Raw genomic sequence first — 24,144 nt, forward strand, 5'->3', positions numbered from 1 at the left:
TATTTTAGTAATAAAAAAAAAAAAGAAAAGATTTAAAGAGGCTGAGTAAAAATAAAATAAAAAAGTGGGAATTCTTATGTGACTTTTTTTTCTAAAAGTTATCTGGTTGAATTAACCTGGGATTTTAACTTTAACGCTGAAGAACACCAAAAATCTTAGAAAAAAGTCTCAGCAGGTTCCGTTTTTGGGTATATAGAAGCTTGTGGTAGCAACTGCTGGAGATGATTTTTATTTGGGAGATCTATACATTTTATGCTTTAAATTTGGGATCTATAGATTTTGTGTGCAGAAACTACTCGCGTTGCACTTGTGTTGTACATCTCTATAACAGACCACATGTTTTCACTTTCTTCTTTCTTTCTCTCTTCTTTCTTTCCCTCTCTCGTTCTCTCTTTTTCTTACAATGACAGCCATTAGTATTACTCTATTGGCTTTTATTGTTGCTTGTCTTTTGCAGCTGGCCAATGCAAACCCATGCAAGCTACTAACTGACCAATCCGAGTTGGATAGCTGCTATATGAGAGAAGCCCTTAACTTTGCTTTGCTTGAAAACCCAAGACTCCCCTTTGGAGCACTGATTGTGGATCATACAACCAACGACATATCTTGTTACGGAGTCAATTCAGACCGCAAGGATGCTTTGCTACATGGTATTCTTTTGGCTTCATGTCTTAGCAACAATATACAAAATGTTCTAATATAAATGTAATATACGCGCAAACAAGGTGAATCTGCTGCATTTCTAAAGTAAGGAAAACAAAAAGCTTAAAACTCATACGCGACAATCAAGTTAATTATCCTCACAACATCTTCTCCTTTTCTTTTTACCTAACCTGGCCTGACCTGACCTGAATTTTGAATTATTATTATTATTTTCTTATTGTTATTTAGCTGCACCGAGCTCTACCCATCACCAACAGGAAATGATGCTAGAGACCCTGGATTAGATTATTCCAAACACACATTGTACACTACAGGCGAACCTGTACGTTAGAATTGTTAAATTTGGGTTCAACTTTAGCTTCATACAAAAAGTTACTAATGCCTGTTTATTATCTTCATCAAAGTGCCCAATGTGTTCTGCTCAGTCTTTCTATCGTGGTATTACACGCGTCGTTTGGGGTACTTCTATCCCAGATATCAACAAAAGTGGAAGCTATCAACTATACATTCGAGCGTAAGATTATCATTATCTACAAGTTGTAATGTTTAGTTACAACTACAAAAAAGAAGAAGTAATACTGATACTATTATTGTTGTAGAAATGATGTTCTTGCTTCAGCAAAGGCTGGTGGAGGAGGTCCTTATTCCAAGATCCCTAAAATCGAGGGTGGTATACTCAAAGACGAATGCGATCGTGCTTTCTGGTGTTCGTTCACTTCTTTCCGTTCGACTAATTACTACAAGTGGATGAGCGAACTAGGCGAAGATGAATACATCAAAAACAGAAATGAGCGCTTTAACTGTACAGCATCTTCCTAGTCTTTGTTTTTGGGAGCCTGAATAAACAGTAGAATATAGTGTAGTGGTATTGATGATGTATAATTTAGAAACAGCAATATATGTTATTTATTCATTTTTGTGTATGCAAAGTAGTATTATTATTATTGTTATTGTTATTTTTTTCCAACAAAAAAAAAAGAGTCGGTACAACATTAGATTATAAGAAGAAAAATATTGTTGTTACTCGTTCTTGAACGAGAAGGAAGGTCCGCCAGGAACAGCATTCTCAGCAGCCTTGGCATTTGCCTCATCAGCTTCATCGCTCTTCAAGATATGAACAGTGTGGAAACCAAGCGCACGCTTGATCTCATCCAAACAGGTCTTGAGGGTCTCGGTCTCATCAAAGATGAGAGCGCGGTCAAATGCAATGGGTCCACGCTTCTCAACAAGCTTCTTCTGTTCCTGGATGAAAGGCATGGTCTTCTTGTTCTTGAGCATACCCTTGGCACCAAGCTCAGCACGGATCTTGTTGTCATCAAACTTGCCTGAAGCATCGTAGTTGGCTCTCAGGACATTGATGCAGTCCTCTTGCCATTCAGGGAACTTGGTGGCGACAAAGATCTTGAGCGACTTGGGAGCATTGGGCTTGTAGTCTTCTTCGGCAGCCTTTCCCTTCTTCTTCTTCTTGATCAAATTGATCTCGGCATCACGCACAGACTTGATAGTGCGACGCACATACTCAGCACCGGCCAGAATGGTCTCATCAACGGGTGCTGTGGGCTGAGGGAAAGGTGCGTCAACCACAGAAGTGGGCTTGTGCAGAATGTCGGTCCAGACATGCTCAGACCAATGGGGACAGATGGGAGCAAGGAACAAGGTCTGGAACTCGATGTAACGCTGGACAAGATCCTTGTGCATACCAGTCTCAGAGCATGCAAGCTGGTAGGTATCCTTGGCAGCCTGGAACTCAAACACACCGTACTTGAGGGCCTCGCGGTAGTATGTAGCAATGTATGCACGCTCAGTCAGACCAGCATAGCGGTTCATCTCGTTCTCAAATACGCGATCGTAGAAGTTGAACTCTCCCTGACGGAGCTTGGACGAGCCAGCAACCTGCTCCTCGCACCACTCGAGAAGTGTGTGAAGACGCAGAATGGCAGCATTGGCAGTAGAGTCCTCAAAGTTGGCATCCTCACCAGAATCTCCGGCATCAGCAAGAGCAAAACGGGTGGCGTCAGCACCGTATTTGGCCAGAGCATCACCCATGGTCATAAAGTTTCCGGTAGACTTGGACATCTTCTTGCTATCCAGCAACAAGTGACCGTTCGAACGGACACTCTTGGGCCACATCTCTTCAGGGAAAATTGCGGTGTGGTTGTAGAGGAAGAAGGTCAAGTGGTTGGGAATCAGATCCTTTCCGGATGCGCGGATGTCCAAGGGGTAGAAGTATTCGTATTCACGTCTAAGCTTGTCAAGGGATGCCTTGGGGACATCGGTCTTGGGGAGGGGACCGAGCTTGAAAACGTAATCCCATGCTTCGTCAGTCATTTGGTCGGCGCGAATACCGGCGGGACCAGTGACCTGACCGTTGACAGATCCACCGTGCAAAAGGTGAGCAACGGTGTAGTAAGCCATGTAGATGGTTGAATCAGAAAGCGATTCGACCAAGAACTGCTTGTCCCAGGGAAGTCTGGTACCCAATCCGAAGCTTCTGGCACAGGCCCACTGGTTCAGCCAGTCAAGAGTCTGTTCAAACTGATGTCTGGTCTCGATAGAGTAGGTTTCCATCTGGGCCAAACACTTCTTGGTCTGGTTCTTCCACTCCTCCTCTCCGTAGTCCAAGTACCACTGATCCATAAGAGCAACAACACACTCATCACCAGAGCGGGACATCACAAGACCTTCAGGCTCGTTGTAAACAAATGCCTCACCCTTACTGATCAAATCATCCTTGATCTTGTTCTTGGCATCCTGGACCTTATAGCCCTTGTATTCACCATAGCACATAGTACCCTGGTAGAAACCTTCCTTGTAAGCAATCTCCTTGGCCTCAGCAAGCTGTACACGATCCTTTTGCGAGTTGATCTTCTTCATTTTGCACAAAGTAGGAGCGATGAGGTTACCGTAGGTAGGTGTCTCGATGACGGGAATGGGTTCAAAGTCAACCCATTCAGGTTTGACATTGTAATATTCACACTTCTTCTTCAAATCCTGGAGAGTAGCGTAATCATCAGGGGAATCTGAAGGAACAGAAGTAACGACACCAGTTCCCTAGTATCATAATCATAATAATCATATTAATAAAAAGTTGAAGAATAATTTTCTTTATATAATACCTTTGTAGCCAAAACGTTATCCATGGGAAGAACATAGATGGTAGGAAAGACACTCGAGGGAGAATGGATCTTGGTACCGACGAGGAGTTTACCATTGATTTCGGCCAACTTCTCGACATTGCCTTCCTTCTCAAAGATCTTTTGGTAGGCCATGTTACGAGCAGCACGCTCTGTGATCAAGAAGGCCTCCTTCTCATTCACATTGTAAATACCATAGTTGATTTCAGTACCAACGAAGCAGTTGGTCTGACCGTACATGGTCTCGGGTCTCAATGTAGCGGCGACCAAGTAAACTGTCTTGCCCTTGAGAGCATCGAATTTGGCAAGAGCAGCAGCAGCCTGGTCTGACCATTCAACCACACGGATCTTCATGGCAGTATACTCCTGAGGTCCGAGGGCTTCGCCGGATTGACGATCGTGATCCATACAGGGTTGTTGATCAACTGGGGAATAGATGGTGTATCTCTCGCCGAACTTGACCTTATTCAAACGACGGAGCTTGTTCATCTGCCAGCGTACAAAGCTATCGTAGTAAGGGTTGGCGTCGGTGGTGATGAAACTACGGCGCCAGTCAACCTTTGCACCAAATGCAGTCACATCGTTGATGGTGTTGGGAGGGAAGTACTCGGTCCAGTAGTAAGGGTTGGAGAACTTGTGGATCTCTTCACGGGGAATACCGAGCTGCAACATAATCTGGAACTGGTAGGTGACATTTCCGGTCTTTGCAGCAACCTTACTCTTGACATTCTTGGTGATCTCTGCCTTGGCTTCGAGGGTGTTTGAAAGAACCATCTCGTCGTATTTCTCAAAATTCTTGCCAAACATCTCCAGTTCACGAGTCAATTTGTCTGCACAGGCCTGTAATTTTTTAAATATATATGCATGTAATTGTTAGATCAATCTTTTTTATATAATTCCATTCATTTGGATTTCATCACTTGTTTGTATATTATTGTATTTAAAGTTTTTTTCTTTACCTTGATAGGCATACCGGTACAATGGAAACCCATTGGCAGGAGAGCACGCTTACCCTTCATACGCTCATAACCAACACTAAAGTCGACTTTGGAGAAGGTGAAGGCATGACCAAGATGGAGACGGCCGTTCATGTAAGGATATGGCATGCATGCCATGTACTTTGGGTAGACTTTGTGAAGATCTTCAGAGTTCTGGTGTTCCTCAATTGTTGGAGCATTGATTTCGAATGCCTTTTTGCTGTCCCACAAGGTACGTGCCTTTCCTTCCAAAGCGCGGAGAGCATCGCGCTTAGCTGTCTGTAGAGATTGATAAGTACAACCGAATGATACTCTAACTGGTAAGCATAAATGTAGTCCTAATTTATATATATATATACAAATGTATATTACCTTTGGGGCTTCAGTTGTGGTTGCCATATTTATTTTTATATATATATATATTTAAACTCGCAAAGTAGCTAAAGCAAATATAAAAATAAAAAATAAAAAGAGAGCACTAAAATAAACCTCGATTGGAATTTTTCTTATTTTTATATCGGGGATTCAAACCATAATTGACCTTTTACATAGTCAATGGTCGAGTGGCTTGTAGAGAGAGTATTCTGAGAGGTTTGAAAGGACATGTAGAAGAAGAAGAATTTGATGAATTGCATGAGCTTTATATATAGTGGATATGGACAGTTTTTTTTACATCTTATTTCTGACAGGAAAGTGTTTAAAGAGCTTGTGTCAAAAAGATCTTTTCACGTGGATAGGTTATGATTGGTCTGAGTCATCCTGAGAAGGAAGGATTGGGTACTGTGAGTTTCTGAAGGTTGGTTATAAATTTGGACATAACTTATATACAGGATTTTGGTCTTAATTGGTACGAATTAATTATTCTTTTGGGAAACTTGAAATAAACTTTTGATACAAAGTGAATTTTTATTTTGGATAAAATAAGTAGGGAAAAGATAACATACCGTGGTAAGATTTACCTTAAGCCTAGTTCTTTATTAATGTACCTATCCCAGAAGGTCTCAGCATGTCTAACCCAAACTTGACAGTCCTGAACAGTAACTGATCCACAAGCTGCAGGAAGGCGAGATGTCAAAGTATCTGCGTTATCAAGGGTTTTTCTCTTCATATTACTCTTTATTTTTGACCAGCATTTTTCGATCGGGTTCAAAAAAGAGTAAGGAGGCCTTTCCCACCAACTGTAGTCAACGTCTTTCTCACCAGCTATAACCACTAGTTATAAATATCATCTCTTACCCACCATTGTTTTATCTTAACTCCCGTCCTCTTTTACCCTCTCTATGATTTGCACTGCATTGTCATCAAATCCATAAAAATCTGTTTTTATTATTTACGTGTTGTCGAGTGGGGAATATGGGGTGGAATGAGGACTATAATATTATGCCACCAAGGAGGATGAGTCAACTAGGTATTCAGTATCGTGATGACATTTCACGAGCTTTGTTGCAAGGCCTGTCAATGAGAGCATAAAAGTCGGAGATGAGAACCACAAAACCTTCAATTAATACCAGTTGGCTCAACATTGAGAGTAGCGTCAATAGTATTGCAATGGTTCCAAAAGCAGTGACCAATGTTGGACAACATATCAAGGTTCTTAGACAACGGTCATAACACCAATTCCGGTTATCGTGTACAAGTGTTTGTGCTGCTTACAGAAAACGAAAGAGATATAGAAGACATTGATCATAAACGCAAGACAATCACCCAAATGCCATTTGTCGATTGACCTTTTTGATGCGACTCCCAGGCGAAGAATGTCCATGCAAACAGAGTGTTCTTTTGTGGGGCTATTTACAGGCTTGATCTCACCAAAGCCAACATGATAACCAAAATCATGCTGCATCAGTTGAGATAATTGCGTCGGGTCGGATATCAGACTTTTCTTCAGATGATAATTTGTTGGCCCATCGCAGTGCTACATTTTGGTTTTGGCCAGCAATAATTTCAAAAAGGAGTGCATCATAGTAAGTGGTTTGTAGCTCTACTTCACTGATTTTGCCCAAGTTCAGCAGTTAATTTAGTGATAGCTTGGTCAGACTATCGTAAAAAAAAGTGATAAATGAGTAACAATTCAAAAACACGCTTCCTTACGACTTTTATATTAATACTTACAGATTAGCAATTCCTTCCACAGCACCGGCTTTGTTTTCCAGCCATGCGAGCGAAGAGTGACAGAAGAGCCGTCTTGACTTCCCTTATTGACTTTGTCTTGGCATCGATCCCATATATTGTTCGCGTAATGATCATGAATTCTTCGCCTGTGAGCTGGTCATATTTCTTTGTTTGTAGGGAGCCTTGTGCTCAAGAGGGTTGGTGAGCTTCTATTGCTGCAAAGCCAAAGAGGATGTCACGGCTTTTGTTGTGTATTTTCTAAAGTGAGTGATGGTGAGAATCCAAGAAGGCGCATCCTGTAGCCGTGCCTTTGCAAAGCGATAGAAGAGATCGCGTAGATATTGACTGAGAGGGTGGGTGGGAACTAATAAGATTGTTACTTATTGACTAACTATTCACACTATCTTTCCCGACCAAAGTGAGATATGTGCGAAAGAGCCATGAACTCAAAAACTTGACATCTTTTCATTTTTGTGATATTCAAATTTAAATTTGCGTTTGTGAAGCATAAACCGGAACCAACGTTAAGAAAGTACATTGGTAAATGAAACTTACATTTACACACACATTTATATATATATATATATATATTTAGGTCAAAGTATAAATATAGTATATTTCTTGGTTAAGTTCCAGACAGAGATATTTCTATAATTATTATTATTTAGATTTAGATTTGAAGAATATAAAATATAAATTTTATATATTTAGAAAGAAAGAAAAGACCTTTGTATATTTTATAAAGCCTCGATCTTTAACGGCTAATACAGAAATGGCTATCTATAAAGTTTGTTTCTTTTATTGAAATCTAACCACAAATGCTTTGAATCAAATAAATACCAAAGCCTAGTATCTATGTATAGCTATTGTCGTTGCATAAGTGAGAGAGAGAGAGAGAGAGAGAGAGAGAGCGTGTGTGTGTGCAATACTTGCCAAGCCATATACAAGGACCATAAAAATAGAGATAGGCGAGGGTATTTGTATCATGCACACACACACACACACACACACACATATATATATATATTTCTATTAGAGGATAAATATTCACTCTTAACACTAGAGAAACCTTCTTTTTCTCCTTACTTCTCCTGGCTTATATTCTTTTTCCTTCTTCTTTCTTTTTACTTATTTATCTTCTTTATACCTCTTTATACCATACCCAAACAATATATTATTATTTTTATTAAAAAACCATCATGTCAGTCAGTCAGTCTTCGTCTCCTGCAATTGGAGGAAAGGCGGTTTATATTGAAAGTAGCAATAGTATATGGATATTTTCCTTCGCACGCGCTACCCAGACAGGAAACACGCTTTATTCGATAGACCTAAGTAATGGCTTTAATACAAAGGCGCCTCCAGCGTAAGATAGAATAGATGATTATAAGCAGCTCCAGTCCACAGGCTATGTACAGTTAAACACAGGCTCAACTTTCTGTAGAAAACAACGTTCGATCGATATCCAAAATTCGAATTGTCCTGTTCTGCATTTTCCAGTCGTTGTGCCAGACTTTGATGGCGAGAGTATCAATGCATTCGGAACAGGCAGCTATACAAATACCGAGTATATCTCAAACATGATCGTATGTCAGTACAACACCAAGACTTCTAACTGGAAACAGATCAGTATCCCAAATGCACCACTGGGACGTCGTAACTATGGATACGAGTACATCAGGAGCAATGGACAGACCTTATTCTGGGGTGAGTTTCACAATGGCTTTTTCAACCTTTGAGGCTGTGGTGTGTATTGACCCCAAAAAGGGGTATTCCGAAAATATCTTGAAGGAGAATGTAGCTTTAAACTTATGAACCAAAGAAGTTTTTTTTTTTTCTTTTTTTTTTGACAGAAACAGTAATTAATTTTATTGAATGAATTTTTATATTTATTTTTATATTTATTTATATCCATCTAACAAATATATCTATTTTTTTCTTTTTAAAAAAAGGCGGGGACTCGGATCCTATTACTGGCCTAAATGAAACTGCCAACTACATTTGGCACAAAGAAGTGTCTATGACCAGTAGGCTAAGTGCATGGGTAAACCCTAACTTACCTTACACAGGGCTTGGGAGAACAAATGCAACACTTACTCAGTTCCTGTAAGATGCTTACTAAATTAATTCCTTCTATAAAACCTGAAACATCTTTTGTATTATGTCTTACTATTTATTTTTTATTTTTTTGGGCGCAGAGATACAAATAGCCGCATTGCTATCATTGGAGGTGCAGTTATAGACGACGAATCAAAGGTTGATTCGGTTACAAACTTCCCCATGGCCAACATGTCAGACATTATTCTTTACGACGCACGCACACGTAAGAAGACCACACCAACACCATCTGGTATATTCACTTTTTATTTTTAAATATCAATATATCGTTTTAGAGAATTGGGATACAGCTGTTGCAACAGGCCAAGTACCGGTTGGAAGAAAGCATCACACAGCTACTCTTCTTCCAGACGGAAACCGTATTCTACTATATGGAGGCGAGCTATTTAACGATAGTGGCTACTTTGTCCTAAACGATGTTGCAATACTTGACACGACTACCTGGATATGGTCGATTCCAAATTGCACAGGCACTGGTCTAACTAGATCTAATCACACATCTATTGTTATCGGTAACCAGTTATGGGTCATTGCGGGATCTAATGGTCCGACCAAAGCGGTCGATATACAGATACTCGACCTTGACACCTACACATGGACATTTGATGCCAAAGGCAATCGTTCTAAATTTTCTTCAATTGGTGGGGTCGGTGGTCTGATTGGTACCATTGTTGGCTGTGTAGCTGCTGTACTTTTGATAGCAGGTCTGATTACATTCTTTTGTTTAAGAAAAAAGAAGAAACGTGCTCTCGAAAACGACTCGCCTTTACCTTACGACAATTACAACGATCCCTACAATCACTTCTCAAAAAACCAGCAGCAAAATAATGCACTCTTGTCGACATCCGGTGCAATGGACTACCAGACAGATATGCAGTCTTACAATGCAGCTTATCCAGGTGTGTACCAGTATGTGGGACCTACTGTGTCCCAGCAAACAGGCTTACACGATTTGGCTGCCCCAGCTTACCAGCCACCTACAGAAGACCACCAACGCTGGAACAGGAGCACTCATGACAGCCCAAGGTAATAATGAATAAACACATAGCCACACGAGCCAAGACTAATGTCTATTTTTATTTTATTTTATTTTATCTTATTTTATATATATAAAGGGGATCAATACCAAACATTCATATGTACTCTGTCCAGGGCAAACCTCAAAAACCAAACCTTGTCGAAGGACATGAAGAAGGGGGTCCGTCCAGCAATGAATCAACAAATACTCTCCAAAGGATACCATAGTCATAGCATACATCAGCATTATTATTATTATTATTATTATTATTATTATTATTATTATTACTTGAGTTTAACAGTTACAGTTGCAGTTTTCTTTACCTTTCCTTTCCTAAGCCTTTTATTATTATTATTATTACTATTATTACTATTATTCTTTTTATTACTATTGTTACAAACTAACTAACCTCCCCACTTCCAACACCTCCTTATATTTCATCAAAAGGGATCTTGCAAATTATCATACACAGGCACTATCCTTTTTTATATGCAAAAAGAATGAATAAAATGGCGTCTAATGAGAAATTGATCTTGGATTACAAACAAAGATGAAATAAAAGCTTATTTCTTAGGGGCTTTTCCCTGGAGAGAATGGTGAATGTTGATAGCAGGAAGACGGGACATGCTTGCTTCACGTGCATCTTGCTGGAGGCAAGCGCTGTGAAATACAATAAAAATCGAGAAAGGGTTAGTCACTCATCGTTATACATATATATATAGATAAACTTACTCTATAATTACAAGCGCAGCCATAGCCTCGACAATAGGAACAGCTCTAGGAACCACAGAGGGATCATGTCTTCCACGAGTAGAAAGAGTTCCAGACACACCGTCGTATGAGGTGGTCTGTTGGTCGCGGGAAATGGTGGCAGCAGGCTTAAAAGCAACTCTAAAGTAGATGTTCTCGCCGTTGGAGATACCACCCTGAACACCACCAGAGTGGTTGGTGGCTGTTCCAAGTCTGCCGTCAGCCTTGGTGATAAAGGCATCGTTGTGCTGGAATCCGGACATGGTAGTTCCACTGAATCCAGACCCAAACTCGAATCCTTTAGTGGCAGGGATAGACAGCATGGCATGTGCCAACAACGCCTCCAACTTGTCAAAGCAAGGTTCGCCAAGGCCAATTGGGCAGTTGCGAATCACACAAGTGACAGTACCACCAATCGAATCATGCTCTTCTGCTTTGCGAGTGATGAGTTCCTTGATGTCCTCGGCTGTCTTGGGGTGAGGGCAACGAGTGATGTCCTGATCAACCTGCTCACGGCTGATTGTGTTCAAGAACTCATAAAACTCTGGCTTGACATCGTCATTCTCGTGGAGATCATTAATAAAAGGCATGTTGACTTTTCCAACACTGGAGGTAAAGGCAACAATCTCAACACCATGAGCGAGACGAAGGTACTTTTCAGCAATGGCACCGGCAGCTACACGGCCAATTGTCTCGCGTGCTGAAGCGCGTCCACCACCTGAGGATGCCTTGAGACCGTACTTCTTCAGGTAGGTGTAATCGGCATGGGAAGGGCGGGGGAAAACATCAGTTTCGCTGTAATCGTGAGGGCGCTGATCGAGATTGGGAACCTGAATACCGATGGGTGTGCCAAGAGATACACCAAATTCGGTACCAGACATAATTGTAACCTTATCTTTCTCATCACGCTACAAACCAAACCAAACCAAACCAAACAAACAAACAGGAAAACAGTTATATTAGCGTTTAATAGTTATTTTCCATTTTTTTTTTGGTAATTTTTCTTTTTTACCCATGTTACTCACAGGTGTGGTAAGTTTGCTTTGACCAGGTCGTCTGCGGGAGAGCTGGGGCTGAATATCAGCCTCTGTGAGCTCCATACCTGGAGGAACACCATCAACAATAGCACCAACTCCCTTGCAGTGGGATTCACCGTATGTTGTAACACGGAAAAGCTTTCCAAAGGTACTCATTTTAAAATATAATAATGTGAAATAAAAAGTATAGCTAAAGCCAAAACCAAAAAAATTAAAAAATTATGAAAGATGAGAGGATGAATTAAACTCGAGCCTCTTCCCCAGTATTTAACAGTCACGATGTTGGGAAGTGTAGTAATGAGTCATTTTTTCTTGATGCATTGTTTGGAAGAAAATTAAACTATATGTTTATTTTCATTTCAATCTTTATTTGATACATATATATATTTGTATATATAATTGTATGCCTATATGCATATGGCAGCCCTTTCACAAAAAAATAGATAAAGATGATCTTACCATTCATTAGTACATAAATTCAATGGGCTAAAAGCTCCATTATTCGAAGCAATAGGTGAAAGGTGTCAAAAGCATCACTAGGGGTCAAGTTATTTAATCATAATCTCCTGAGCTACTTTACTCACGGTCACAATCCTTGTACGACATGTCCATCCAGAACTTGGCCCTGAGTCTTTAGAATCTATAAAAGAAGTCTGAAGAAGATGTATCGAGTTTATTATATGATGACGATACATGCATGTCATTTTATAAGAGCAAAAACCAATAGGCCATGCATGACTTTTAAGAGTTTTCTTTTTCAAAAAAAAACATGCTTAATAATAACGAGATTATTTATTTTTGTCGGCGCCGATGTTAAGGTTTATTGGTCTTCTTTTAGAATGAACACCAGTACTTTGAAATCATTATTGCTTGTCAAAGATTGCTCAAACGCTCCAGTTCCATTTAGTTTATTATGTTAATACGAATTTTGAATAGAGGAAGCTTGGGATTTTATTTGAATGTTTTTGTAACTCATACCTTGTAAGAAAAATTAAACACTTGGAGTAATGTCTGGTATTTAGACAATTGTTCTCGCAAGTACAATACATATATAAATATGGTAGCAAAATATTAAGGTATGTTCCAAAGATTCATATGAAAACAAAACAAGAGGGGGAAATTGGTGATACCCTTTTTGCCATAACAATAAACAATGTTATTGTCTTCTTTTGAAAATGAAGTTTTGTAATCTGGTGTTCACCAAGTACTTTTTACCAAATTACATGTACAATAATAAAGTTCTGAATAGAGCTCATAATATATTACCAAGATTCTTTACGGGTTTATGGAGCAATTTATTTATTTATTTATCACTGGTAAGATTGAAATATAACCCTTGAATAGCCCTCCCTATCCTTACAACTCCAAGTTTAACTTGTTTGTTGGATTGGAAGGATTTTTTTTTATATATTTATTTATTTAACTACAGGTATAATTTCAGTAAGGCTTTAAAGGGTTCCGGCACATACCTACTTTTTTTTTGGGGGGTTTCATTAGCTAATAATTCATCTTTTGCTATTCGCTTGGCTGTTCTTAGTGAGAATAATAAACATTCTCACCAGTTTTAGGATTGTTGTTAACATTGAGCAGATTCAATGTATTTTGCTAATGAAGTTGTCTATTATTTAAAGACAATTTCTTAAATCATCAAGTCAATGACTTTTACATTTGGTCAATATAGATATATTATATGTCGACCATATAAACTAGAGCTATTACTCTTTTGTTTTTGTCTTTGGTAGGCAAAAGTTAGTTAGTGTTTTAGAAGCTTTACTATACAAAGGTGTAAAGAGCCTTTTTGAAGTGGGTAAACAAAACGCAGTATGCACAAAAAATAAAGCAGTCAGAATCGCGTATTTTTCCTTTTAAGGAATAAACATTTGTGTACCCGACCATGATATCTATTTGAGTTGTTTCAAAAAATCATGAAAAATGTAGGTTTTTCTATCTGATAACAGTTTTGTGTGATGAATGTAAAACAGAGTCTATAATTTGCCAGTAATAATAGCAACACTTGAGATAATAGATAGAACAAAACATATAGACTCGATGATATTTAAAGGGGGCCGAAGCGAACGAAGAATTCCGTTCAGCATTCCATTGCATGATATTAAACATCCTGTATTGATTTTTATTTTTATTTTTATTTTTATTCCTTATAGATGAAAACTTTTTTGTTTTTTTTAAAAAAAATGTTTGAAAAGGACAAGATATATATTTTATGCCTTTTAATGCTTTGGACTAAGGAGAATTGCATGAGTCTTGAGCAATGTAGATGCCTTTTGAAGAGGAGAGACGTCTGGTTTGAGTGCCTCGGTGCGAATAAGGGAGTACTCTTCTTGAAGACGTTGACGCCATGGCTGGATACGACTATCGATAAATACAGGAAGGCCTGGTCCATGCTTGGTAATAAATGTAGACGTGGCATCTACACCAGCAATAGTGGTTGACGCCAGATTGTTGATTCTCTCGTTTATGAAGCTGTGAGGATCGACAATCTGATAAGTCGTGCCTTGAACAAGACGATCGACAGGTGTTGTGTGAGCAGAGTCGAGACGGTAAGTGAGCCAGCGGTTGAATCTGTCAGAGATCTTGTGGGCAAGTTGCGAAAAGGACTGATCAGGGGCCACGTGACGCTTTGCTTCACGCTGTTGTTCATCTTTCTCGGCAGGCATCCAGCGGTCCACAAGGCCATGAATTTGAGTCACCAGTGGAGTTTGGACGCGATTCACCGTATCATCCACCTGTAGATAGATGGTAGAATAAACACGAGAAGGAGTTTCTTTTATTTCCTGTACCAAATCAGCAGTTGGTTTCTGGATAATTGGAAAGCGACTTTCCAAAGCGTCCAAGGACATACAGCCAAGCGACTCCCCAGTCGACAACAAGGGCCGGTAAAGAGGTTCAAAGGGCTGTGTAAGTGACTGGACTCTGGTTATAGTGGCCTGTGCTTGGTCAACCACAAGGCGACCGAGTTGGATCTCGCCTGCTTTGGTTTCTAGAGTGTGTATTGTGTCTTGGACTACTGGGATTGATCCCAGACGATTCCAAAAGGTGCTTGTAGGCGTGCTTGTGCTTGTTGGCTTATCTACTTCTCTTGATGTTGCTTGCTGTGTTTCTTTTTGTTCAAGAGCAGCTACAACGTACACATTCAAATAAGCATTATTTTGCTTTAGCCTTTGACCACATTCCACATAGTATCCAGCTATTTTGCTTACCCATCTCCTCATCTTTATCGACGTCTGCTGGAAGGACCTGATAAGGATTTTCTGTTGAATTCATTTGTAAATATATGGATATGGATATATAGATGTAGATGTAGTCGAAAGAAAAGAGAAAGAGATAAAAACTTGCTTGCCTCCCATTCAAGGGCAGTATTTAACTAAATGAATTCTCATCAAACGTATGTGACTTGATCACCACATGTTAATGCCTCTTCTATAGAGATGATGTCATTTTCACTCTTACCTTTCTTTTTTTTTTCTTTTAGCATTTGTTCCTAAACCTCTTGTTTTCTTTTCACGTTATAATCCACACAAGCGTACACACACGCGTACATACACACACACACACACATATATATATGTATATATATAGTTATTCTTCATTTTTAGTCTTTAACTCTATACTCGTAATCAGCTACACTCATTCCTCTTTTAACGTAGTATTTATATATACATTTATTTATTCAGTCATGATGCTCATTTGTTATGAACTTGAATGTTCCAATTGAGGAAGTGAATGCCTTGTTTCTTTAGACCAACTCTTTGTGGTAGCCAATTATCTGTTAAAGGCTAGTGCAGATGACACAAACAGTTAACTCGACCAAGTACCTCTAATTCCTCACTCTTGATACTTGGAATTACCTTTAAGAATTACAAGAAAGACAAAAAAAATAGGAATCTTGGAACAGTCATCATCCTCAACTTCAATAACTGCCTTATAGATATTGAGAGCTATATCCTCTCTTCTTTTATTAATGCCTATTTAACACATGCAGATTGTGGTTGCTTATCAACCACATGTTTGATTTACACAAGCTTACTTAGTATTGAATAGGAATACATTACATTATATGCTTTAACGTTCAGCAGGAAGGTTGTACAAACAAAAGTGGCAGGAACGTAACCAAAAGTCAGAGCAAATTGTGAATACGTGTTGAACATTCAAAGTCATAAGTTAATTCACTGTTCTCACCAATGTTCCATATATTGAGATGTTTGTAAACACGTTTTCGCGTATGTGAATGGAGCATATTCACCCAAAATTATTTTTAATTTTCAAATTGGAATATACAGTATAATTATTTGCTATTCCAACCAAAGGATAAATATACATTTGATCCGGTTAATCAGATAACAGATTATTCACTTGCTCTCACATGTAGGCAAAGTCCATGATTTATTACCATTGGGTACAAATTACTTTCCCAATGAATTTATTTTTATTTTTCTTTCCTAAGCACATTGATATTCTTGTATAGCAGCAAATATACAATAATTGGCTCTTTAAAAATGATGACAAGGAAAGAAATATGATTTATCCAAGAACACAAATGTGTCATTTGAGTCAAAGAGAAAGAGTTTTTTTAAAAAAAGGTTCTGGTTTTTATCAGGTAATGGCAACTAATGGTATTTGTTTCTATTCTCTAGATTATTTCTCCATCATAATTCTTGGGAAATATCGTATTACTTTTATGAGCCCTAATTAAGAACCCATTTACTTTTTTTTCGCCAATATATCATGTACTTTAAACGCTAACCTGTTTTTATTACCATGCCTTTAATATATTTGAACCAAAAAATAATAATAATTTAGGGCTAGTTGTACAAGATAATGGTTATCATTAATGCCATTCCGGTATAGAGAAATTTAAGCAAAGCCCCAACTTAAGACCCTACAGAAGACAATTTTTTTTATGTTGTGAGCCGCCATGACCTAAGGTTTGACACTTATTTTTAATTTGAGAATAGACGTACTGCTTTTTTTTTAGGTTTGCAAACCAATTTCCTTTCTTTTTTTTTCTTGGAAGGTCAGGGCAACACAAAAACAAACAGGCCTTCTCATTGACTCTGGAATAGAGCTATTGCTGCAACCCTAAACCTTAGGCACATCCTTGTATAATTTTACACAACAGGAGAAATTCCACTAATGAACTACTTATAGTTGTGTGCAACTATTTTTTCCTATATAATTTTCTTTTTTTTTTTCTTTTTTTTTAAAAAAAAAAGGACGAATTTTCATCAAGTTGAGGATTAATTTTCAAACAAGATTAGAATTACTATAACTTTACTGAAGTATAGAGAAAAATATTTCCAAATGATATTTACTCCAACACCATTAATCCCAACATATATATATATATCCAACACATACATAGGAACAGAGCCATAATTATCTTATACCAAAAAATATTCCGTGAGAATATTCATATGCAGGAAGTAATAATAAACAAGAGAAGGTTAGAAACATAAGCAGAAAACTGTTTATTTAGAGTCCAAGTTCAGTTGTATACTTTAACTGACACGACATAGACCTGTCACTATTTTCATTCTTAACTATTCTTTTTTTTTTTAGTCACAATGAGTTGGGCCTCAAATATGCCAACATCTCCTAAAAAGCAGATTAAACATTGAAACATTACAAGTCTCAAATAATTTGGTAGGTGTTTTGGAGAGTAATGATTTTACTCTTACTAACAATATTAATATCAAATAATAATAAAGAAATACATACGATATGCATATAAGACAAAGAGACCATGTTTTAAATTGATTATTTTTACTGTCCTACCAGAAACAGTGTTGGAACTAATGTTAATCTTATTTATTGTTCCCGGATTTAAATATTTGGATTTATACTCAAAGTGAGAGAGTAGTAGTTATTCAACGACTACTTTTTTCAAAAGAAATATATATGGATTGTTATTTAACTATAAAATGCTGTTGTAAGCAAAACGATACTCTAAATTAGCTGTGAATTTTCCTTGCTACCATCCTTACTGCCTACTTATATATACATGCATATATCCATTGACAGAACCATTTTTCATTATTGCTATTATTATTCTCTGGGTAATATTTTTTACTCTTGTAAAATAAAATTATAAAAAATTTCCTTTTTCCATTTTTTTTTACAAAAAAAAAAACCCCCTTCACCAAGACACCCAATTACCAACTCATTATGTAAAACCTTGGTGGCTTGGGTTCATGACTCATTTTTCTAAAGTGTTTTATATTAAACCCAGTAAACCCCGTCTATTCCTTTGGTCCATAGTCGTTTTTCCCATTCTTTCTTTTTGTTTTTTCGAAACAGTTGCAATGGAGCTCACCATTTCCACCACCAAGGCTCCTTATGGAATCCTTGCACTCCTCGCACTATCCCCAGAACTCGCTAAAGCCGTCCACTTGACCGCAAATGACGAGACTGTTCTTGAAGTTTCCCCTCAAGTTTCCCTTGTTGGTACTGCTTCTGTGACGCGCTACCTTGCCCGTCGTGCCAACCTCTTTGACGAACAGTTGCCTGAAAACCAGGCAAAGGCTTTGCTATTCGACAACCTGGTTGCCCTGGAAGAATCTTCCATTATCAATGCCGTCGAGAACCGTTCTTCCACCTTTTTGTATGGCGCCGAACCTACCTCCCTTGACTTCCTTACTTGGGGTTCTCTTCTTGCAATCGAGCGCAAGTCTACCAAAACTAGCTCCTTTGTCGAAGCTGTTGGCGCCACCACAGTGGCTAAAGATGCTGCTGCTCTCCTTAAACAGCTTAAGTCTACCAGCAGCAACACCACCGCTGCCACTTCTGATAATACCCAACAGGTACCAGAGCTTCCCGAGACTTGCTCTAGCCCTTCTACAAACCCACTAGATGCATTCCGCAACTTGATTGCTGTCAAACTGGCCGAAATCAGCAAGGTTGACCGTGCCTTAATCTATGACGCTCTTGACGCCCCCCGTCAGATCGAACACGGTGATTTCGCTGTGGCATTACCCCGTCTCCGTGTCAAGGGAAACCCTACTGCTTTGGCTAAGACTTGGGCTGAGGCTTTCCCAGTCTGTAACTATATCAGCAGCGTTACTGCTATGGGGCCTTTTATTAACTTCAAGATCAACCCTGCTGAGCTTATTCGCAGAACCACTCAGTTGGTTGCACACTCCGAGAACTATGGTTTCAACAAATCAGGTGCTGGTAAGACTGTCATCGTCGAGTTCTCTTCTCCAAACATCGCCAAACCATTCCATGCTGGACATTTGAGATCTACTATCATCGGTGGATTCATCCGTAACGTTTACAATGCAAACGGCTGGAAGACTGTCGCTATGAACTATCTCGGTGACTGGGGTAAACAGTACGGTTTGTTGGCCATTGGTTTCTCTCGCCATGGCAATGAAGAAGCTCTCACCAAGGACCCAATTAAGCACTTGTACGATGTGTACGTCCAGATCAACCGTGACGCAGAGGCTGAACCTAGTATTCACGACGAAGCCCGTGCTTACTTCAAGAAGATGGAGGATGGAGATGAGGAGGCTCTTGCACTCTGGCGTCGTTTCAGAGATCTTTCTATCGTAAAATACAAGGACGTCTACGCCCGACTCAACATCTCTTTCGATGTTTATTCTGGTGAATCACAGGTTGGAGTTGGTATGCAGGAAGCTATGGAGCTTCTCAAGAAGTGCAACCTCCTTGTTGAATCAGACGGTGCCAAGATCATCGATCTCAAGGCACACAAGCTCGGTGTTGCTGTAGTGGAAAAAAAGGATGGTACAACACTTTATCTTACTCGTGATATTGGTGCTGCCAAAGAACGTTATGAGAAGTACAAGTTCGACAAGATGATCTACGTCGTTGCTTCCCAGCAGGATCTCCATCTCAAACAGCTCTTCAAGACCCTCGAGTTGATGGGTTTCGAATGGGCCAACAAATTGGAGCACATCAACTTTGGTATGGTACAGGGTATGTCCACTCGTAAGGGTACTGTGGTCTTCCTGGAAGATATTCTGGATGAAGCCAAGGATATTATGCACGAGGTTATGAAGAAGAACGAGAAGAAGTACAAGGAAGTTGCAGACCCCGAGACTGTTGCCGACGAGATTGGTATTTCAGCTGTCAAGATTCAGGACAACTCTGCCCGTCGCATCAAGAACTACGAGTTTGACCGTGCACGTATGTTCAGCTTTGAGGGTGATACTGGACCATATATCCAGTACGCTCACGCCCGTCTCATGTCTATTGAGCGCAAGAGTGGTTTGGAAGTTAACAAGGATGCCGATGTCAGCCTTCTCACCGAACAAGGAGCTATTGATGTTCTCCGCACTGTAGCCCAGTACCCAGATCTTGTCCGCACTCTTATGACCGGATATGAGCCCTGCAATGTAGTCACATACGCCTTTAAACTTGCTCACGATATTTCTGGTGTATTCGACCAACTGTGGGTACGTGGTGCCGAACCTGCTGTTGCAGATGCCCGCCTGTTGATGTACTGGTGCGCTCGCGTCACCCTCGGTAACGCTATCACTCTCTTGGGCCTCAAACCTCTTGAGAGAATGTAAAGTCAAAATCAAACCGTCAGACATACGTATTTTCATTCCTGTATAAAGAATAGAGTAGTTTATCCCTCTATTATTTTTTATTTTATATTTACTCTTACCATTACCCCCTTTTTTCCTCCTTATGCTTTCATCGCACACCAAATAGTCATATATATAAAAACAAGCTAGTAAAAAGAATAAATAAAGATCCAAGTTTTTATCAACAAAAAAATAAAGAAAGTAAGACAGATAACTACTGAAATGTGAACATACTTTTAGGCCATTTAAAATTTGCAAATGTATTCTTTTATCCATTTTCGTAATTTTTCTTCTCGTTATTTCTACAATTCAAAGAAGCAACCCTCATCCAGATTGCAAGGAACTCTCAGACGTAGAGAAAGGCGAGATTATAAATCTCAATATTGCAGGGATGATAGCTACGGACAGTATTGATCCAAAGATGTAAAGAAGAAGACCGCGGTTTTTTGGAGATGTATTTAATTAGGAGAGGGAGGGCCATTTGTGTTTTTAGATAGCAGAATGAATGGTCCCAAGTATATTACGACTCTTGAGAAACATATCTTGCCCTTCTTAAACAGTCTTCCAGCTTCAGAAAATAAGAACTATATTTTCCGAGAGGACCATGATTGAAGATACAAGGCAAAAATTGCAAATGTATATAGGAACGTGTTTTATTGAATTTTTTTGACTGGTTGCTAAACAACCCTAACTTATTCCCTATAAAGAACATTTACGCTTATCTTAAGGATCGTATACGTTTTTCCAAATATCATCCTACAGTTTTGAACGAGCTAAATGAGTATGAGCAAGAAGAGTGGAATATAATTGACATAAGTATTTGTCATACTTACTGCCTGAATACGGAAAGTTGTTTAGCTGCTTTAGAAAGCAATGATTTCAACCATATTCCATCTTAAGCAAATTTTATGTTTTTATCATTGTAAACACAATCTGTTTTACTGGCGTATATGTAAAAATCAGAGCTCTACAGAAATTGCGCATGCTTGATTATGCGTTTAAAGATATAGAAGTTTGCACTATAAAATCAGAGTTTCATATGGTCTTTTAATATTCCCACACCATGTATATCCTCCATTCACAAGCATAGCACTAATGAAGCCAGGAAACATTCTAAAAATACCATTATTGATGTCACTTGTAAGACTAACCATCACAAAACTAGTTTTACTCAACTTTGTTGTTACAAGATCGATCAGATCAGAAAAGCGCCCTAAGTAGCTTGCTATATAGATCGCTAAATAAGGTAAATGTAACTAAAATTGGACAGTACAACAATCTCATAAAATCGCCTGGCCAAGCAAAGAAAACAGCAACAATAGTGTCGAGAAGCCTCCAAGTGCTTTATAACAGACAACGATATGGTCCTTCAAAGTAAAATCAAAGCAGTATATTTTGTAATCGAACTTAAACAAAACAAGAAAAAAAACCGATATAAAAATAAACTATATTAACGAATCAACTGTAATAACCGGTATGTTTGATAATCCCACTCCACTTTACTTAATTAGATTCAATATGAAAGAATACCTCTTTTATGGTATCTATGCTTTGCTTAGTCAACAAACCCTATGTTTGTCAGACTATATTTAAGAAAGATACTATATAAATTACATGTACATCTTTGATGAATTGTTTTTATATACAAAATATTCAATGATGTATTTTGTAATGTATCAATACTTTTTTACTTTTCTTATTTGAATTTAAATCATATTTTTCACTGTGAATATAATTGCGCATGTGCCTATGTAATAGCAAATGGAGGGTATCAGGCATTAGGATATTCAAAGTAAAAAAAAGGCTTATATATATAATTGTTTCATAAATCCATCCAAATTGAACTTTTTTTGTGCACAGTCTGTGTAAATACAATGAGGTCCTTACTTGCGTATTCAATCTGCATCACGTCTTTTCTGTCTCTCTTTCAAACACATATTTCTTTATTCCTTCTCATCTCTCACTTCTATTCACTTTTTTTTGCCTTTTCTCTCTTTCTCTATTTTTCTTTCTCTCGATACAATGCATGCCATTCACAATTTCCATCCGCATTACCCAAATTCAATAATATACAATTCACGGCATCGGTATTCTCAAAGATTATCTTAACTTTATCCTTACTTCACAGACAGCAGCAACCTCTAAAGTTAAGCACTATTATCAATGACACGTTAAAATATACAAATAGTACTTTTTTTCTTTTCAGATTTATTCAATTAGATTAATTTCTTCTTATAAATGAGACTTCTGAATTACAACATTAACCTCTTCAATCAAGTTAAAAAAAAGTCTAAACGCGTGTTTTTTTATTAAAGTTGACAATAGCTAAGAAAGACTTTATTTATTTATTTAAAGATATACATAAAGAAACTATTCTATTTGATTTGATTTAATTTCACTTAATGTTCTTTTACATGAGTAAAAAAATAAAAAGCATGACACCAAGTTCTTTGTCCCCGCATTACGCGGCTCAATCTCCTTCAGGACGTAAACCTGACTTGGTAGCGAAGGAGTTGCTGGAATGGTGGCAAACCAACGGAAAGCACCCGTTCATCCAGCCCCACATCTCGTCACCGAGTAATGTGGGTGCGAACTCGCCAGAGAACTTACCACTAGGTGATAAGGTCCAGCTCATTCGACTACCAGTAGCTTCACCGTCAGCCGTTAAAGAGTTCAGTCAGGTTAGCAGTGAAGAGCCAGCACATCTCACCACAGGTTAGACCTCCCTCCCCCCAGCATCATGATTCCACATTGGCGATGCGATGTACACAGTAGTCCTTCCAAAAATGAAAAGAGACCATGCCCCACGACTTCTCAGAATTAACTGAGCTGGCGAGTAACAACTTTCACTTTCCGATGCTTGTAGCATGGAAGAATCTCCCTGCAACGGTCGCAAGAGACGCCTCACTATGAAACCGGGACTGTTGTTGCTCAAGGAGAAAACAATCGACACGCGTTGGAGGAGGTCTATAAGTAACAGAAAATTTTCATCTGCGATTAAAGTTTAGGACTGCGCTTTTTGTCAGGCTTAGATATTCACGTCAGAGCAAACGTGATATGACTGTATATTCCTTTTACTGAGGTTGTGTAACTGTTCTACGACAGGATTAACAGCCACCGAGACAATTTATAGACTGTGTGAAAATATTCTGCAAACTAAAATAAAGCAAAGAAGCAAAGAAGTAAGGAAAGGTTCGGTATTGATTGGTGTAGCAACAACTCTCAAAGTGGAGTACAAGTTTCTAAAGGCGATTTGTAGGTTACTCTAAAGTGGTCTGTGCGCTTTTTGTTCAAGAGTACAAGAAAAAGCCTTTTTCTTTCCTTTTCTTTTTGCTTGTACTAAGTAAATACAAAAGGAACCCAAAATTCACTAGAAAAAAACCCACATAAATTACAAAGCAATATTAAGCAATAAGTAAGACAAAAAATAAAAATAAAAAGTATATATGTATATTGTCTGAATTATCACAGCATGATAGGTGGTGGAATTTTGAATTTCAGGTTGCGTTTTATTGAAATGAGGCTATACCAATAGTTGAAAGTATCAAGATGATTCCCAAGAGAATAAGCGATTGTTATTATATGTTTGGTGATGCTTGTGTAGAGCATAACTAACGTCCCGAAACCTTTGCTTTTTAAGAGGACTCAACAAAGTTCTTCTAAGGATTTGGCTATGAAAGAGTCTAACTATACCTTTAGCTTACTCAATATCAATGTCGACTCGGTAATGAAGAGAGTTAAGTAATTGACAAAGGTAATGCCGATTCTACA

General features: G+C 38.5%; 8 protein-coding genes across 8 annotated transcripts; 4 read left to right on the forward strand and 4 right to left on the reverse strand.

Annotated features, from left to right (window-relative positions):
• Nucleotides 1–403: 403 nt before the first annotated feature.
• PHYBLDRAFT_64201 (secreted cytidine and deoxycytidylate deaminase) lies at nucleotides 404–1,482 on the forward strand (the record flags this gene model as incomplete). The annotated part of the gene is made up of 5 exons (XM_018441254.1): nucleotides 404–650; nucleotides 726–747; nucleotides 892–985; nucleotides 1,068–1,177; nucleotides 1,263–1,482. The coding sequence occupies 5 exons, from the start codon at nucleotides 404–406 to the stop codon at nucleotides 1,480–1,482; spliced, it is 693 nt and encodes a 230-aa protein (XP_018288757.1).
• Nucleotides 1,483–1,543: 61 nt separating this feature from the next.
• PHYBLDRAFT_134942 (hypothetical protein) lies at nucleotides 1,544–5,207 on the reverse strand. The gene is made up of 4 exons (XM_018429685.1): nucleotides 5,147–5,207; nucleotides 4,757–5,053; nucleotides 3,780–4,637; nucleotides 1,544–3,714 (listed from the first exon to the last, which is right to left on the reverse strand). The coding sequence occupies exons 1-4, from the start codon at nucleotides 5,171–5,173 to the stop codon at nucleotides 1,684–1,686; spliced, it is 3,213 nt and encodes a 1,070-aa protein (XP_018288758.1). The 5' UTR covers nucleotides 5,174–5,207; the 3' UTR covers nucleotides 1,544–1,683.
• Nucleotides 5,208–5,512: 305 nt separating this feature from the next.
• On the reverse strand, nucleotides 5,513–6,617 carry PHYBLDRAFT_147950 (hypothetical protein; the record flags this gene model as incomplete). Its single annotated transcript, XM_018431982.1, has 5 exons — nucleotides 5,513–5,564; nucleotides 5,734–5,977; nucleotides 6,109–6,144; nucleotides 6,283–6,367; nucleotides 6,453–6,617. 5 exons carry the CDS (start codon nucleotides 6,615–6,617, stop codon nucleotides 5,513–5,515), a joined length of 582 nt encoding a protein of 193 aa, XP_018288759.1.
• A 1,468-nt stretch (nucleotides 6,618–8,085) lies between these two features.
• PHYBLDRAFT_147951 (hypothetical protein) lies at nucleotides 8,086–10,246 on the forward strand (the record flags this gene model as incomplete). Its single annotated transcript, XM_018431983.1, has 6 exons — nucleotides 8,086–8,249; nucleotides 8,328–8,590; nucleotides 8,836–8,989; nucleotides 9,082–9,206; nucleotides 9,277–10,027; nucleotides 10,117–10,246. The coding sequence occupies 6 exons, from the start codon at nucleotides 8,086–8,088 to the stop codon at nucleotides 10,244–10,246; spliced, it is 1,587 nt and encodes a 528-aa protein (XP_018288760.1).
• A 24-nt stretch (nucleotides 10,247–10,270) lies between these two features.
• Nucleotides 10,271–12,003, reverse strand: PHYBLDRAFT_38336 (hypothetical protein). Its single transcript, XM_018440105.1, has 3 exons — nucleotides 11,795–12,003; nucleotides 10,752–11,677; nucleotides 10,271–10,679 (listed from the first exon to the last, which is right to left on the reverse strand). The coding sequence occupies exons 1-3, from the start codon at nucleotides 11,960–11,962 to the stop codon at nucleotides 10,583–10,585; spliced, it is 1,191 nt and encodes a 396-aa protein (XP_018288761.1). The 5' UTR covers nucleotides 11,963–12,003; the 3' UTR covers nucleotides 10,271–10,582.
• A 1,909-nt stretch (nucleotides 12,004–13,912) lies between these two features.
• PHYBLDRAFT_159441 (hypothetical protein) lies at nucleotides 13,913–15,076 on the reverse strand. The gene is made up of 2 exons (XM_018433986.1): nucleotides 15,025–15,076; nucleotides 13,913–14,942 (listed from the first exon to the last, which is right to left on the reverse strand). The coding sequence occupies exons 1-2, from the start codon at nucleotides 15,026–15,028 to the stop codon at nucleotides 14,035–14,037; spliced, it is 912 nt and encodes a 303-aa protein (XP_018288762.1). The 5' UTR covers nucleotides 15,029–15,076; the 3' UTR covers nucleotides 13,913–14,034.
• A 3,037-nt stretch (nucleotides 15,077–18,113) lies between these two features.
• Nucleotides 18,114–20,985, forward strand: PHYBLDRAFT_182277 (hypothetical protein; the record flags this gene model as incomplete). Its single annotated transcript, XM_018438599.1, has 3 exons — nucleotides 18,114–20,351; nucleotides 20,689–20,796; nucleotides 20,871–20,985. Exons 1-3 carry the CDS (start codon nucleotides 18,127–18,129, stop codon nucleotides 20,983–20,985), a joined length of 2,448 nt encoding a protein of 815 aa, XP_018288763.1. The 5' UTR covers nucleotides 18,114–18,126.
• Nucleotides 20,986–22,808: 1,823 nt separating this feature from the next.
• PHYBLDRAFT_64195 (hypothetical protein) lies at nucleotides 22,809–24,118 on the forward strand (the record flags this gene model as incomplete). Its single annotated transcript, XM_018441253.1, has 3 exons — nucleotides 22,809–23,088; nucleotides 23,479–23,555; nucleotides 23,978–24,118. 3 exons carry the CDS (start codon nucleotides 22,809–22,811, stop codon nucleotides 24,116–24,118), a joined length of 498 nt encoding a protein of 165 aa, XP_018288764.1.
• Between the last annotated feature and the right edge of the window lie 26 nt (nucleotides 24,119–24,144).

Source organism: Phycomyces blakesleeanus (assembly GCF_001638985.1).
Source record: "Phycomyces blakesleeanus NRRL 1555(-) unplaced genomic scaffold PHYBLscaffold_17, whole genome shotgun sequence".
Taxonomy (NCBI): Eukaryota; Fungi; Mucoromycota; class Mucoromycetes; order Mucorales; family Phycomycetaceae; genus Phycomyces; species Phycomyces blakesleeanus.